Below are 17,151 nucleotides of genomic sequence, written 5' to 3' on the forward strand. Positions count from 1 at the left end.
ACTTTAGCTTTTGTGGAACGGATAGAACACGACGAAGAGGATACAGCAATCTAAGACGAGCATGGGCAAGGCGACATTTCATTATAATATGATCAGGGGCGGATTAAGACTTATGCCGCCCCTAGACATCTCTATTAAATCTTTGCTGTCCTTATTCAAGCCTCAAGTGTAACTTAAATTAACCAAATTTTATATTCTGCAAATTCTGCTTTCTTCTTATATTATTTTATGTGAAAGATTTTAGTTGATTGCGTCAGCCACTACAAGAGAAGTTTAAAAAAAACTGTTTTGCAAAATGCCGTCCTTCTAAATTTGCCGCCCCTAGACAATAGCCCAAATTAGGCTTGAGAGCTAATCCGGCCCTGAATATGATTATCAAAAGATCATGAGGTATCGATATTCGAACCGAGAATTTACATGGTGTTACGAAATTCTAATGAGATACACGTATACTTGGATTGCAGGCTTAAAGTCGTAACAGTAGGATCGGAGAACCTGCAATTAAAAATGATGATTTTAGAGGATTCAGATGTAGTCGTCCGTTCTCAATTGATCAATCGTTTATCAACTTGAGGTCACTGTTTAATGCTGTAGCAGTATGCGTTACTTCGGTGAGTTTAAATAATTTAAAAATGAGGACATTATCCGCGTACATATACAGACCTGGTGCAGTAGGTAAAGCAGGCAAGTTGACAGCAAAAATATTGAAAAGTGTGTAAAGATTCGAGAAAAGAGCCCTGCACATCAGAAAAGAAAGGAGAGGGACTACGAGTTTTGCCTCGGGATTCCGTCTGACGTGAAGTCAAGGGACAATTTTCAGTGACGCGGCGGTGAGGGAAGTCAGGGAGACGTCCTCTGACCGCGTCCGCGCCCCTATCCGCGACATCGCATCGAACAATTAGCGTGTTCGCGGAGAAACGGTGTACGACGTGCGCGCGACGAGAAAGGCGCGCAGAAGGGACGATCAGGAGGTCCGCCCTTTCCCGATCCGCGCACTGTCACGCTTCTCCCTCCTGATCGGAGCGAGGAGCAAAAGTAACGTACATTAATTAGAAGCATCGCGGCGTGAAGGACGAAAATCTCAAGGAAAGAGAGACCCTCGATAAAACGCCAGCAGGCGGCGGAACCCGTACCGGGGAGCAGCAATTCCAAACGATTCGTATAAACGTTTTCCTTCGGAGCTTCATTTTCTCTCTTTCTCCTTCCCCAAGCCCCTTGCCCTTTGGAAACACACGTCGTTTCATTGGCAAGTACATACATACGTTGTATTCATTGTCAAATGTACGCTACGAGAAGTGTCAAAAGGGGTCGGGGCAGGTAAAGCGAGCGGAGTTAACGGACCCTGTCGAGTCGGTTCGTCCGTTTTGATCCTCGCTTCCTATCATTCGTTCTCTCTCTCTCTCTCTCACGCTATCTAGCTCTATCTCTCGGAGAGCATAGTCCAGAGAGAGATATATTCATTTCGCTCCGAATGCGGAGTACGCAGGTAAAACAGACCTAAAACAATTTACGAGCGAGTACGCTCCGCGGCTGCCGCGCTCGCGCGCGCACTCTCGGGCAAACGACATACACACATGTACACGCGCACGAGTATAAACACCGGGCCGAGAGCCGGCGAACGAACCAGCGACACGAATGCATGTCTGCACACAGTGATACGGCGCTCGCGAGCAATAGCGTAAGAAAGAAAGAAAGAGAGAGAGAGGTCTCGGGAGATGCGCACGCCGCCAGGTGGTGCGCCGAGCGAGAGCGGTGTGTGCGGCCGCTGCTGGTGCCGTCGTCGCCGCCGCCGCCGCCGCTCGTGTACTCGCCTGCGCGGTAGAGGTGCTCGCTCTCTCGGCCGTAACACACCGGCGACGGATACTCCGGGGCGCGTTTACTTGCGGGGAAATACAGTGGTAGTGTAGTGTAGCGTGGTATAGTGGCGGCCTCTCCTCCTCCTCCTCCTCTTCCTGCTCCGTCGCCTCCTCCTCCTCCTCCTCCTCCTCCTCCTCGTCATCCTTTTTCTCTTTCTCCGCGCTGGAACGGGACGGAACGGGGTGAGCGAGGACGGAGAGGAATAGTAGCAGTGTTCTCCGCGCGCGCAGTGGTGGGGAGGAAGACGGAGCGAGCGAATCATTTTTGTGCTCTAGTGAATGAGTGAGGGAGATAGATGTGTACGTAGGTGTATATGTGTGGAATGATTCGAGCCCGCGGGACACGCTTGCACCTCGATGATCCGTGCCGCCACCGCTGCTCGCAGCAGCCACCACAAGTGAAAATCGCGTGAACTCACGCACGCACGCACGACGTACGCACGTATGTATGTATGTTATGTGTGAGTAGTATGTTGCATGTATACGCGCGCGCGCGCACGTACGGACAGACGAACGACAGACAGACAGATAGACGGACGAGGGTGGTTTTCTGACGAAACGCCGCTGGTGGCGTGCAGCGGCGCCGCGTCCTTAGCCGCGAGATATACTCCACGAGACGGAGCGAAGCGAACGGTGTGTACTCTCTCATCTGGCTGGCGGCTCGCTTCACTCGCTCGTCGTCGCCGCTGCCGCCGCCACAAGAAAGTGCCACCGTTGGAAAGATTGCTCTGTGTGCGGGCAGAGACGGTGCGACGCGGAGTGACGCGCTGCCGCCCGATGTCGGGAATATCGAGCGTCGCGGTGGCCGCGCGATAAACGACGAATTTTCTCGCGGTGGCTCCGAACGGAAATCTCTCTCTCTCTCTCTCTCTCTCGCTCTTCCCCGCACCCGGCCCTCTCTCTATCTCTCTCTTTCGCTCGCTTGCTCTCCTTCTCTCTCTTCCGCGATAATGGCGTACTTTCCGTAGTCATCGGGCTCGACGTTTTTCTCACTCGCTCTTTCTTTCTCTCTCTTTCTCTCGCCGCCGTTAACGTCGCCGCCGCCGCCGTCATCGCCGTCGATGTGTCGACGACGCGAGTAACCCAACGACGACGACGCCGCCGCCGCTCACGTGAGAGACTCTGTCTCGCCGCGACGCCGATTTCAGCGTATGCCATAACCCCGCGACAAGCTGCGGCACAAGCGGCTTCCTACTTCACGGCTGTAAAGACGCGACGATGAAATACGACCGAGCGTGAACTGCCGCGGTGAAAGAGAGAGAAAGAGAGAAAGTATATACGGCCTCTCTTTTTTTTTCCTTACCACCGTTCGTTCGTTCGTCGATGTAGTTTCGACCGCTCGCTCATTCGTTCGCGTCCGCTTTCTCACTTGCTCTCGCCGTCTCGCTCACTCGCGCACGCACACATCGAGTGAGTGTATTTTTGTTCGTTTTCCGCCGAGACACGAAAACGTTCTCCTCTTTCTCTCTCTCTCTCTCTCTCATTCTTTCCCTTGCTCCCCCACTGTCGCGCGTCCTACTGTATTTGTCAGTGTGTATCAGGTTTGTACGTTGCCCCAATTTTTTGTTTTATTACCCCCCCTCCTCTCTCTCTCCCTCCCCCCGACGTTCATTTCTTCGTTCGACATCGTTTATCGATCGGCGATATCGCGCTGATTTTCGTCAGTGCAATGGCAACGTTTTTATTTCACGGAACGGCAATGCCATATTGTTGCACGTAAGAAAGCCGCGGGTATTGTTTGCTTCGCACCGGCGATACCCACGGTCTCTGTCACGGTTTCGAGCGTGATACCTTTTCTCTCTCTCTCCTCGATACCACACGTCTCCGTTTTCAATTCCTTCCCTTTAATTCCTTCTCTCTATAACGTTTCGTTGCTCGCTGTCGTACGAAGAAAAAAAAAAATAAAACAAACCAAGTACTCGCGGCAGGTAGCTTCCGTCGTGTATTCGGAGTGCCGTTACGACGATTCGCGCCGAAAATTTCCGTCGTACGTGCGCGACACGCACGCCGCGACGACGGCGACTCGTTGTTAAATCATTAGACAAACTCGCGGAAGGGGGTGTGGGGGTGGTTTACGATAATCTCACGCAAATACGCGGATCACGCGGCGTGGCGCGGCAATTGCCACACCAGGAAAAGAATACCGCATTCTCCCAAGTACAAGTCGAGTGCCACCGCTTCTCGCGCGTCTCGCTTCGCGTCGTACGGCGCTTTTCACTTGTATTCCTGCTGTATTCCGCGGCGTGCCTAATAACAACGCCCGCTCTCGTCCCTCGCTCACCCCCTGCTCCTCCTCTCCCCCGCTCGCACGCTTTTCTCTGTCTCTCTCTCTTTCTCTCTGAGAAACCTCGATATTTCATTCATGACTTTCGAGAAAAATTATTACGTTCGTTCCTGTTAGAATCTAATGGCACCGAGATACGAAAGCGGCGCAAGGAACGCAAAACGCACTTTTCGCCAAATATCATCTCGATGCGCTGAAACGTTTGTGTGATATTTAGATGAAATACAGAGGACAGTCGCGACGGAATGTCTGCCTGAGAAGGGAAGGACTTGGGCTCGAGCAATGGCCTTAGGAGCACCTTGATATATTTGCTTTTCTTTTTTTTTCTCTCCACGTCGCCTACAAACGTAACGTTTTAGTTACGACTCCTTTGTCGCGAAACGTTCCGCGAAAGGTGGCAATTATCGTGCCCCAATTATCACAGCGAAATTATTGTATCTCGTCCTCGAATTTCACGATCGCTTTTACATTATTAATGTACGTACGTCCGTCTTGTTTTTCATGGACGTATCTTCCTCCCTTCTCGGTTTACATTCTTCGTGCGTTCCGTATGGAATCGTTCGCGACTGTCTTCTTAGTACGCGAAATAATGAAACACATATATAATTCTAAGGTCTACGGTATAAAATTATGGCCAGATGTTACAGGCTGGGATATATTCCGAGGGGGAAAAGTTATGGCGATTATGAGGAATTGAACCATAAGCGTATAGCTTTTCCCCTTTGGCGTATGTCGTTCCAACGAAGAGAGAATCGATACGTAGAATTCTTATACCTATGTTACGTACGATAAAAGAAAAAGAAAAAAAGTCGGAACGAGTGTCCCGAACAAGTGTCCGGAGTATTGTAAGTTTTTTCGATTGTTTCAGACAGCAAGAGCTTGGGTTTACCATGGGCACGTTACTGGCTATAAAAGAGATCGTACAATATTCTCCTAAGCCTGAAATGGGGACGAGGAGTCCTTCAGCGTAGACATGGACTACGATCTGTTTGGTGAAGATGTCAGTGGCTCGATGCTCGAGGCTCTTCCTGATCTCGGAGGGAACGATCACTTCGATCCTGCGCCTGCGAATAATTCCGTAGCGGTGTCCAGAGACGGTCTGAATTCTGGCCCTAATGGAGGAGGGAGTTATATTAGCCAATCCTACAACATTTCTCAAGAATCTCCAATACAAAAATTAACCTCATTCGGCGGATCTGAATTTGGTGGCTCGAATCAATTGCAAAATCCGTCGCAGCGCAGCATGTTTAACCAAAATCTCGGTACGTTCGATAATAGTGGCACGCCTCAGCGTGCCATGGTGCCGGGCGCGTTTCAAAATCAGGCACGTAATATTGCACCGCAACAGCACAGGGGGCCTCATCCGGGTAGCGGTGGTCAGTATCCTAGCTACAATGACAATATGTATTCTATGGAGCAGCAACACTCGATGGCTAGAGCCAACATGAGTATGGACCCCAGCCAACAAGGTTGGCCGGGTAACGGAAGTGGTTATCCACAGATGCAGAGGCATTACAATCAGATGGCTCCGCAGCCGCCTGCCACGTACAGGCAACACATGCCGCCACAGTATTCTCATCAGCAAGACCAAGCTGGCGTTATCAATCAAAAGATGCAGCAGCAGCAACAGCAGCAGCAGCAGCAGCAACAGCAGCAACATTTCGGTCAACAGGGAATGATAGGCAACATGGGAGTTTTGCATCAGTCGATGCAACCCGCCGCGACCGGTGGGGTCTATCAACATATGGTTGGGCAGCAGCAACATTATCAGCAAGGCAATTCGGTAGCGGCGATGTATCAGACGTCTCCTGGCTATCCCGGCTTTGCTTCTGCGATTCATCAGCAACAGCAGGCTCAGCAACCGCCCCAGGCGAGAATGCCGCATCATCATCCGACCCATCAACCGCATCCGTCTCATCCTCAACAGTATCCTCAGCACACCCCTCAACATCCAAACGCGCAGCAGCAACCGACGATGGATCCTCAATATCCTCATCATGCCGCATCGATGTTCAATCAGCCACAACACTCGGCGCCGCCGCAGCAACAGTTCGGCACGGCGCCGGCTAAACACTCGACGAGTCCACAATATCGTGCCGCTTTCCCACAATTATCGCCACAAATGTCGCCACGGCCACAGATGTCCCCGCGTCCACCGGCCGTGCAGCAGCAGATGTCACCCCGACCCATCATGTCGCCTGCCAAACCTACCACGTTATCGCCGCATCCGCACGTCCAGCTTCCTCATCAGCAGGGTAATCCGGCTACCGCGATGTCGGTGTCACCTTCGTGTCCACCCACCACTATGCAAATGAATCCATCGTCGCAACAACAGCAGACTACTCTGCAGGCTCTTGAGCAGATGGTGATGCCGGGAGTTGCCGTGTCCAACTCCAGTGTCCCCGCTCCAGATCAGTATAATCAGTTCCAAACGCGTCCGCCAATATCGCAGACACCGAATGTTCTGCCGCAGCAGCCGACGCCACTGAGTCCGATGCAAGGCCAAGTTACGGGGCCCAGAATGCCAATGCCTGCTCAATGGCAATCGCATCCGCAACAGCAACAGCAACAGCAGCAGCAACCGCAGCAACAGTCGCAAATTAGGCCAAATATTGGCGTTAACGATGAAAGAGGTGGCATGGTGGAGCAGCCTCAGCAGGCGCCGATAGTATCTGATCAGAGTGCTCCGATGTTCCCCGTCGCTGGACCGGAGACTTCTGTTCATAACGTTGTGGAAACGGCAACAACGACGAGCACAACGACAACGAGAGAACCGACGACGACGACGACGACGACGGAGAATGTCGTGCAGAACCCGATCGAAACCCCGAAACAACCAGAACCCGAGCCTTCTTTACATCAGAGCGCTCAGCAAAATCAGCAACCGGACGCAACCGCGCAACTCGGTCCACCACAAGTGGATACATCGACACAAAATAATTCGCAGAATAACAATTTATCCTTGGATACATCTACGGTAGGAAATATACCTACCTCGGCAAGTATACCTCCAATTGAAACAGTGCAGTCTCTTCCTGCGTCTAGCACAAGTGGCAATATAGAATGCACAAATGTAACCTCATCATTACAACAACAGCAGCAGCAACAACAACAACAACAACAAACAATTGGTGCACCAATTCAAACTCCTGTTATCGAGACTCCAAGTGTGTGTGAATCGAAATCACAAGAACAAAGTATAGAAGTACATCAGCCACCATTGAGCAGTACGACGCATCCACAACAAACTATAGGACAGCAACAACAACCCCAACATACTCAACAACAGCCTATCAATTGTCCTTCACAGCAGCCAGTGCAGCAGCCGGCGCAACAATCGATGCAGCAACCAGTGCAACAGCTTCACATGGCTCAACCGCAGATAGTTCAATCTCAAGTAACAATACCGCCTCCTCAACCGCAGCTACAATCGCCACAACAATCTCAACAGATGACTCAGTCGCAACCTGTTCCTGTTCAAATAAATCAGCAATTGCAACCACAGCAACAAATACCTCAGCCACAACCATCACAACAACAACAGCAGCTGCAACAAATTACACCCACTCAACAGCCACAACTTCCTCAGCCCCAACAACCCGTAATGAATCAAACGCAGCCGGTACAGCCTCAACAAATTCCACCAGCGCCTCAACCTCAATTGGGAGCACAATCACAGCAACAGTTGGGACAAGCACAGCCTCAAATAGGACAGCCACAATCTCAACTGGGACAGACGCAAGCTCAGTTGACACAACCGCAGCCTCAGTTAGCGCAACCGGTAGCGCAGCAGGGTCCGACTTGCGTTACGCAGCAAGCGCAGTCGACGACGGCGACGCCGCCGCAGGCGCAACCACCTCATATGCAACCTCAGCAAGTTGGTATGATGCCGCAGGGCGCTGCGCTAATACCACCTCAGATTCCGCCGCAGATGCAAACTCAACCAATACAAAATCCGGCGTCTCAGATACAAAATCAGAACGCTCAAGTGCCACCCGGACATTTAAACGCACAGCAGATACCTGCAGTCAGTCAGACCGCCAGTATGGTGTTGCCGCCGCATCAAGCTGCAGTTCCCGTGCCAAATTCGCAAACACCGCATCAGGTATTATCTTAAAACATATATAAAATATATTTTATGTAATTAGTTATGGCAATATATTTTCCACTAATATCAATTATTTTTAAATAATAGTATCACCCTGGAGGTGACCTGATTACCGGTAACACAATGCCGAACATGTACAGCATGCCGACTAATCCTACACAAACTACGGTCGCAGCTGTCGGTTTCGGCACATCTTGTGCACCTCTCTCGCATCATCAAGAGCGAGCTGCGCTGCAACAGCAGTTGCAGGAATTGTATTGCATGTCAGTGCCGCCGACTGCGGAAACTCAGGAGAAGATCGTTGCCTTGCAGGAGAAGTTGCAAGCATTGCAGCAGCACGAGACGAATGATCAGTGTAATGGTGGCCCACAGTGTATACTACAAACACCGATGTTTACGGCTGCTGTTGTCGATAGTCCACAGGTAAATACATTATTGATAATTGATTGATAGTTTCATGCAAGTTTGATTGAAAAAATATTTTTTATTTTATGTATCAAGTTTTATGTATGTTTTTACGTATTAAAAGATAAATCAAGTTTATAAACAGATTTTTTTAATTTACATGTTATGAAAAAAATATAAATATTCTAACACAAATGCACATTTTGAAATAAGCACAACACAAAAATAAATTTGAAATAAGTGTAACACAGTCTTACTTTTTTAATTTTCAATTGTAATTAAATACTACTAAAATGTATAATTTCTAATTATGTATTATGTTTAAGTAGATAATCAGCTTGTAGGTTTTGAAACGTCTAACGTCTAACTTTGATTTATAGTTTTATTTATATTTGCACAATGATCAAGCATAGTTCGTTAGCTTATGGTTGTTTTGATTTTAAAATCTACTGGATCTACAATTGTGATTTTTATCGTATAATTTATAATTTCTTTGTCAAAAAAAAATATGATTAACTATGTTAAAGAAAACGTTTTATCTCAATTAGTAACTATAACTTTTTCAATGCAGATTGACAAATTAACATTGGATAAATCTTTATATAAAGAAACTTGCTATCATTTAAAAATCCGATTAACTTGATTAACATAAAGTTGAAGAATACTATAAAATCCTGTTTAAAATACGAAATGTGCATAACAAATGTAGATTTAAATGTTATATTCTTGTTTTGTAATTTATTCTTTTACATATATTGCGTCTTGTATTTGAAAAAAATCATTTTTGATTTATAAAATGTACTGATAATAGGTCTCCAGTACTACTGGACGTGGTCGCAGCAAAGGCACGCCACGAGCAAAGAAAAGTCGTAAAAAAGCCGATAAAGAGGCATCCGCACCTACCACTGCCACTCAGCAACCTGAGCAACCTTTGTCGGACAATAAGGTCACTCCAGGTGATAGCAGCAACATAGTAGACAGTGCTGCAGATTCGGAAGACATAAAGCCATCTTCCGGGGATATGGAGGAGGAATGGAATAAGGGTAGAAAGTCACGATCGCCACGAAAACCACGCAAACCTAAGGAACCTAAAGAGCCCAAAGAGCCGAAACCTAAAAAGGAACCGAAACCACCCAAAGAACCAAAATCGCCGAAAGTGGCGAGGAAGAGGACTAAGGATAAAGACAAGGATTCTACAAAGCGTAACAGGAAGTAAGTATGATTCTAGAAGAGAATTATATAAGATAGTGTTATATTTACTATTACTTTTATAGAAAAATTGCTCCACCTGAATCCGCTGATGATGAAGTTACACGTGAAAACGAAGAAACTGCCGTTTCGGATTCCAGTGCCGTTAAGGATGCCGATACGAAGGTCTGTGAACCGTCCATACAGGGTGATCAGGAGCAAGTAGATTCTTCAACCAATGAACCTCTGTTATCCGAGATAAAGGAAGAAGGTAAAGAGAAAGGAGCGGATGATGCTACGGAGGAGGAAAAGAAAGAGGAAAACTCGGAAACGGCTACTGCAACCGCTGAAAATGCAAGTGGCGGTAAAAAGAAATCTGCTGCGAGGAAACGATCGAGTACTGGCAAGTCATCTGGAGGGAAAAGTTCCAGAAGTTCAAAGTAAGTAATAACATTGTTTCATTGATCAATAATGCTTAATGACGATTAACATAGATAATTACTACCAAATTTTGTTATTTTTTACAAGGAAACGCAAGAGTCGTATTGCCCCTGATTCTGATGGTGAGGAACTAGCAGCAACGCCTCCACCATCACCGGAAGCTGGCGACGATGTGAATAAGCGGCGTTCCGCGAGAAACACTCATCGCAAGAAGTACGTAGACGATGTGATGTTGCGATTCTCAGATGATGAAGTTCCTATGCAAGAAGCTCAACTTTCGAAAAAAGTGGAGGGTGCAAATACTGGGGCGAAACCCACAGCTGTTAAGAAGGAAGGTGGTGAAGGGGGCGAAGTTGGACCTAACAAACCCAATTTTGTATACATTGTACGTATCCTCTGAATTGCTATTAATTTATATAAAGATTATTGTATTGATCTCCGTATTTTTAATTGTACTTGTTTCCTTTTATAGAATACTACGGATGAGGATTCTATGGTTGTGCAACATATTCTATGTTCTCGAATGGGGAAGAGAGAAATTAAGCCTATAGTACCCAAGGTAGAACCACCTCCGGAAAAGAATGCGGATAAAGAAGAATCAACTGACAAAGATGAAACGCCTGATAATCCTGTAAAAGAGGAAAGTGCGGAAAATACCGAGAAAGAAGCGAAGACCGAAGACACAACCGAAAATGAAGAAAAGAGTGAAACTGTTAGCGTAAAGAAGGAGGAGGTGAAGAAATTGGAAGAACCTCTTCCAGATTCGAAACCAGCCGAGACTCCCGTTGTTGTCGAGACGAAGCCGCAGTTTGTCGAAGTCGAAGAATATTTTGTTAAATATCGAAATTTTTCGTATTTACATTGTGAGTGGAGAACGGAGGAAGAAATGTATAAAGGAGACAAGCGTATCCAAGCTAAACTGAAAAGGTTTAAGCAGAAACAACAACAAAATACCAACATTTTCGAAAATGTACTTAGTATTTATTTTTTCTGACTAATATACTGATAACGATTGTATATATCAAAATATTGAAAATAATTAAAAATGCTTTAAAATCCTTTCCTTTTACAAAATTTTTTTTTCTTTTTTTTTAGCCGGAAGACGATCCCTTCAATCCAGATTTTGTCGAAGTTGATCGAGTCTTGGATGAAGCAACTCACACAGATCCAACTACTGGAGAAACGGTTCGACACTTCTTGGTCAAATGGCGATCTCTGCAGTACGAAGACTCTACCTGGGAATTAGAAGAAGATGTTGATCCCGAAAAAATAGCCCAGTTTATAAAATTCAATAAAACGCCACCAAAGGAACAATGGAAGGTATATATTAATGTTCCTACATACATAAAATTTAAGATTTTTAAAATAAATTATTTAATTTATTTCTCATATAAATTCATGCATAATTCTCGTTCTGTTTTAGCCAAAAAAGAAGCCCTCTGCTACAGCCTGGGTAAAACTGGAAGAATCGCCAGTTTATAAGAACAATAACATTTTAAGACCATATCAATTGGAAGGTTTAAACTGGCTACTATTTTCATGGTACAACGGACACAATTGTATTCTCGCTGATGAGATGGGTCTCGGAAAGACGATTCAGTCTCTGACATTCGTGGACGCGGTTTACAAATACGGAATTCGCGGACCATTTTTGATCATAGCTCCGTTATCGACGATTCCAAATTGGCAGCGAGAATTTGAAAGCTGGACCGACATGAACGTTGTAGTGTACCACGGATCGTAAGTATATTAATTTTATCTATATGTAAAAACGCGGACTGAATAATCACTTAATGCAAATTTAAATTGCAGTGCGGCGAGTCGTACTATGCTTCAAGAATATGAAGTTTACTACAAAAACGAGAAGGGACAGCAAATCAAAGATTTGGTAAAATTTAATGTGTTGATAACGACGTTTGAAATCATTATTACGGATTTTAATGAACTACGGGGATACAATTGGAGACTGTGCGTCATAGATGAAGCTCACCGACTAAAGAATCGAAATTGTAAGCTTCTTGAAGGTCTCAGACAACTGAATCTGGAGCACAGAGTACTTTTATCGGGCACACCGTTGCAAAATAATGTCAACGAGCTATTTTCCTTGTTAAATTTCCTCGAACCGCAACAATTTGCGAGCAACGAAGCATTCCTAAAGGAATTCGGTAATTTGAGCAGCGAGGGCGAAGTGCAAAAGCTGCAACTTCTTTTGAAACCGATGATGCTACGTCGCTTGAAGGAAGACGTCGAGAAATCGCTGGCGCCAAAGGAGGAGACTGTCGTCGAAGTGGAACTGACTAATATACAAAAGAAGTATTATCGCGGCATTCTCGAGAGAAATTTCTCGTTTCTCGCGAAGGGTACTACGTCGGCCAACATTCCGAATCTCATGAACACGATGATGGAATTGAGAAAATGTTGTATTCATCCGTTTCTGTTGAATGGCGCCGAGGATCAGATACAGTTGGATTACAAAACTGGTGAGAAAGAAGATTCTGAAGCATACTATCATGCCTTGGTGAACAGCTCCGGAAAGATGGTCTTGATCGACAAATTGCTACCGAAACTGAAAGCCAGTGGCCATCGAGTTTTGATATTTAGTCAGATGGTAAAGTGTCTGGATCTACTCGAGGATTATTTGCTGTACAAGAAATATCCATACGAAAGAATCGACGGTCGAATTCGCGGAAATCTGCGACAGGCCGCCATTGATCGTTACAGTAAACCCGACTCGGATCGGTTCGTCTTCTTACTCTGTACGAAAGCAGGTGGACTTGGCATTAATTTGACGGCAGCTGACACCGTCATTATCTATGATAGCGATTGGAATCCACAGAATGATTTACAGGCGCAAGCTCGTTGTCATCGAATCGGGCAGCAGAAAATGGTCAAGGTGTATCGTTTGCTCTGCCGCAACACATATGAGCGAGAGATGTTTGACAAGGCATCTCTGAAGTTGGGACTCGATAAAGCGATCCTGCAGTCCATGAATACCAGCCAAGGAGGCAAAGATCCCAGCAATAAACAGTTGACGAAGAAAGAGATAGAGGATTTATTGAAGAAGGGCGCTTATGGCGCTATTATGGATGATGACAATGCGGGTGACAAGTTCTGCGAAGAGGATATCGAGCAGATACTTGAGCGAAGAACTCAGATTATCACTATAGAAGCAGAGAAAGGCTCGACGTTCTCGAAGGCAAGTTTTGCATGCTCGTCGAATCGGTCAGACATTAATATAGATGACCCCGACTTCTGGAAGAAATGGGCGAAGAAGGCGGAGATCGATACTACGGAGAAAAAGGAAGAGGACGAACTGGTGATATCCGAACCACGACGAAGAACGCAAATTAAGCGTTACGGTCATGACGAGTCGGTAGTTGATATGTCCGAATTAGACAGCTCAGATGAAAACAGTGACGACGATACGAGTATCGGCTTGTCTGGTAGAAGCAAGAAGCGGCGCGACAAGTTCGGCAAGAAGCGCAAGTTTTACGACGAGTACGTGCCGCGCGAAGGTGAGGTAGTATACGGCAGTTGGGCGCGTAGCGAATGTTTCAAGGTCGAGCGCGGACTGCTGACGTTTGGCTGGGGACGCTGGGAAGAGATTCTACAGCACAGCCAGTTCCGTCGCGGTTGGCGTGAGGTCGATGTTGAGGATTGCGCACGCGTCATTCTGCTCTACTGCCTCCGCTATTATCGTGGCGACGAGAAGATCCGTAGCTTTATCTGGGATCTTATCACGCCTATCGAGAACGGCGAGAAAGTGAAAAACGTATCGATGAACACTGGCGGCAGGAACAGTCGGCAGAAAAAGAAGAGTCGAGTCCGGGAGGGCAGAGAGACCCGGGGTTCGGTCATTAACGGCGGACCGAGCGATCCCAATCATTGGAGTAATGCAGAGAAATTTGACGGGGACATCTTTCTCGAGAGCAACTACAGGAAGCATCTTAGTCGACACGCCAATAAGTAAATATAGATAGAGCTATGCAAATTGTGAGAAATTTAAAATACGATAGCAAGCTTAAGTCGCCTTACGCAGAATTTTTCTTCCAACTAACTGATGAATTATAAGTGATTACAAGTAATCTTTACACTCTTGCTCTTCTATTGTAGTTATTTTAAATATTAGGCTTGTCTTTTACATAAAGTTATCGCAATAATATAGTTATCTATTAAGTGTGTTTCTCAATCTCTTATTCTTACTCGGAAAATTCGATTGACTGTCCTTTATTTTACAGAGTACTGTTGCGCGTACGAATGCTGTATTACATCAAACATGAGATTATTGGCGATCTGGTCCAGCACATCAACGACGGCGTTCACGTCAGGTGAGTCCGCGGCCTTTTTCTCTTTTCACGCTTTTCCGTACCATAGACTACCATCTATCACGGATTCGTGTATACTCACATATGTGCTTACCACGGAGCTTAGCATAGTTGCATGTGCGATGTATTTGTTGATATCCTGGGAGCTATACCTGTATGAGGAATGCTCATAGAGCCCGGATCGCGTTGGTCCACGTAGCTCTGCAGAACGACTACCAATTCGTTTTTTACCCTACGCTACTAATATGAAATCGTTTTTATTTCCCATCCTATATGCACGTATCAATACGTTAACATATTATACACGTGCGTTCGCGAATCGCTACGAGAGAGAGAGACGCTCTTGCACACTTGGTAAAACTGTCGCGAGGATGATCGAATTTCTGCAACAGAGTGGTAAGCCATAAAATTTGCAATTAAGCAGTGCACTGTAATCGAAGGGAGATAATCGGAAACGTGTGGTTTTTAAAATCCCGATGAGGGGGAGGGAAGGGTATTCGGATATTTTGTGTGTCATATTATCTTTCTGAAATTTTGTGTAAAAGGAAAATCCGTTGCGAAGGGAGCTATCCCTTGAAATCCCTTTGTAAATTTATTAATTAAAATTTTCCTCTATAAATTAATGAATACAAGCTGATATCGGCACGCAAGTAAATTGGCAAACTTTGTAAATCGAAACCGCCCTGCAGTGCGTTGCCGCTAGACCTTCCACAGTTGACGGAACGACCGGCGAAATGGTGGGACACGACAGCAGATAAATCCTTAATAGTCGGCTGCTACAAACACGGCTATGAGAATTACGACCAGATGAGGACTGACCCCGCGCTTTCTTTCATTACAAGCTGTCCTCCCCCTTTCCAGAACTCTCAGAACAAGAGTACCGCCGAGTGAGTACCTTAGCATTTTTTTTTCTTTATATTCATTATTTGTTCATCTCTCTTTCTCTCTTTCCTTTCGTCTTCTTTATTGCCCTGCCTAACTGTCCTAACACTTATGCCGCTTGCACCGCTTTCTATATATATACATATATATACGCTTGTACGGTCATAGCTTTTATTTTCAGCAATAGAATGGCGTATATAATGTTCACGTTAGCCTTGCTCTCTAACGTCTTTCGATATCTTCTTCGCGAAATGTTATTGACGTGCGAGTATTAGATACATACAGCGAAAATTTAAAAAGGAAAAGAATTTAATTTCAATTACGATAACATTGAGTATATGGTATCGTTCTTTTGCGTTTAGACTTGTCTATCAGGGATATTTTATCGCTTATATGAAAACGCTGCGCGCATTAAAATAGATCATCTAACTTTGCTCCTTTCTATTTATAGCTGACGTTACGAAACATCGAGAGAGGAAACGATAAATTGAATCAATAGATCTTGTGTTTCTTTTTTTTCTAGTTCTCTTCATTCTACGGAATAAAATTTGAACGAGTATATCATGTAAAATGATTTCAAAGTTTACTGTACGCATATACGTGCGACGAATGAGCGTTTTGTTTGTTTTATTGAAAAGAAAAAACAAAACGTTTGATATTATCCTCATCCCGTGACTGTTTCTAAACTTTCAGTAGCAGCAGCAGAGACGATAATAGTCTGGAGAATGACGAGGATGGCGAGTCTCCCGGAATGACAAAAGACTCGAAGGACTCTGACAAGTTCAGTCGAGAAACGCCGACAGATTCCCCTGCTATTTCGAGTAAGGCGGATACGCCGATACCGGAGGCTGGCAGTAGCCACGACGGGAACGATAGTCTTCTCCCGGATGACGAGAAGACTTGGCCGTCTGTAGTGGACCTTAATACACGATTGCGTCGCGTGATATCCTCCTATCAACGAAGCGTTAGTAAAAAGGAGGACATTAAAGTAATTCAGAAACCTGGTGGAAAGATGGGAATGGAAAGCGAGACTACTACTTCCATGAATCATACCGGTATGATGCACGAACCGCCCTTGAATATGCAAGGGTGGGATCTGCAGCAACTAGCGATGTACCTTTTGGTTAGTATGTTATTATTATTATTATTATTAATTTGTTATTCATTTCAAGAAATCCCACATCATTTGGGCCTGATTTGGGTTGCGTTTACAGAAAATGGAGAAAAGAGAAAAGATGGAGGCTATAGTAAAGGAACGAGAACGTACTCGTATCGAGGAGCAAAAGGCAAAGTGGACCCGCCGCGAAGAAAGCGAGTTTCTGCGAGTGGTCTCTACATACGGTGTCAATTACGACAGAAAGAAGGCCCAATACGACTGGACTAAATTCAAAAGTATCGCTAGATTTGACAAGAAGACGGACAACGACCTTACGGATTATTACATGTCATTTAGAGCAATGTGCAAAAAAGTCTGTAATGCGAAGATGAACGAAGAGGAAGGTGCGTTCTTTCTAATATTTTGTTAAATAATATATTTTATTTATTTAATTATTTATGTAATATTTATTGAATATAATTAATATTACATGCGTTCTTTCTAATAATTTGTTAAATAATATATTTTATTTATTTATTTCTTTATGTAATATTTATTGAATATAA

At 45.3% G+C, this 17,151-nt stretch overlaps 1 protein-coding gene across 13 annotated transcripts in view; it reads left to right on the forward strand.

Annotated features, from left to right (window-relative positions):
- The window catches only part of LOC105194615 (chromodomain-helicase-DNA-binding protein 7), a 29,155-nt gene that overhangs the window by 5,684 nt on the left and 6,320 nt on the right, over positions 1–17,151 (forward strand). For 4 of the 13 annotated variants that reach the window (XM_039455862.1, XM_039455871.1, XM_039455865.1 and 1 more), the window contains exons 2-14: positions 5,009–8,245; positions 8,336–8,671; positions 9,465–9,865; positions 9,928–10,281; positions 10,370–10,667; positions 10,755–11,252; positions 11,378–11,602; positions 11,706–12,022; positions 12,095–14,248; positions 14,521–14,610; positions 15,297–15,494; positions 16,183–16,612; positions 16,704–16,989. In XM_039455862.1, the coding sequence (XP_039311796.1) occupies positions 5,114–8,245; positions 8,336–8,671; positions 9,465–9,865; positions 9,928–10,281; positions 10,370–10,667; positions 10,755–11,252; positions 11,378–11,602; positions 11,706–12,022; positions 12,095–14,248; positions 14,521–14,610; positions 15,297–15,494; positions 16,183–16,612; positions 16,704–16,989 (8,719 nt within the window). In that variant the 5' untranslated portion in view covers positions 5,009–5,113. Of the gene's footprint in view, positions 1–1,800; positions 2,303–2,365; positions 2,490–5,008; positions 8,246–8,335; positions 8,672–9,464; positions 9,866–9,927; positions 10,282–10,369; positions 10,668–10,754; positions 11,253–11,377; positions 11,603–11,705; positions 12,023–12,094; positions 14,249–14,520; positions 14,611–15,296; positions 15,495–16,182; positions 16,613–16,703; positions 16,990–17,151 lie in introns of those variants that run through there. The other 9 variants (XM_039455869.1, XM_039455863.1, XM_039455868.1 and 6 more) reach the window with 9 other exon arrangements.

This window comes from Solenopsis invicta, chromosome 12 (assembly GCF_016802725.1).
Source record: "Solenopsis invicta isolate M01_SB chromosome 12, UNIL_Sinv_3.0, whole genome shotgun sequence".
Classification (NCBI taxonomy): domain Eukaryota; kingdom Metazoa; phylum Arthropoda; class Insecta; order Hymenoptera; family Formicidae; genus Solenopsis; species Solenopsis invicta.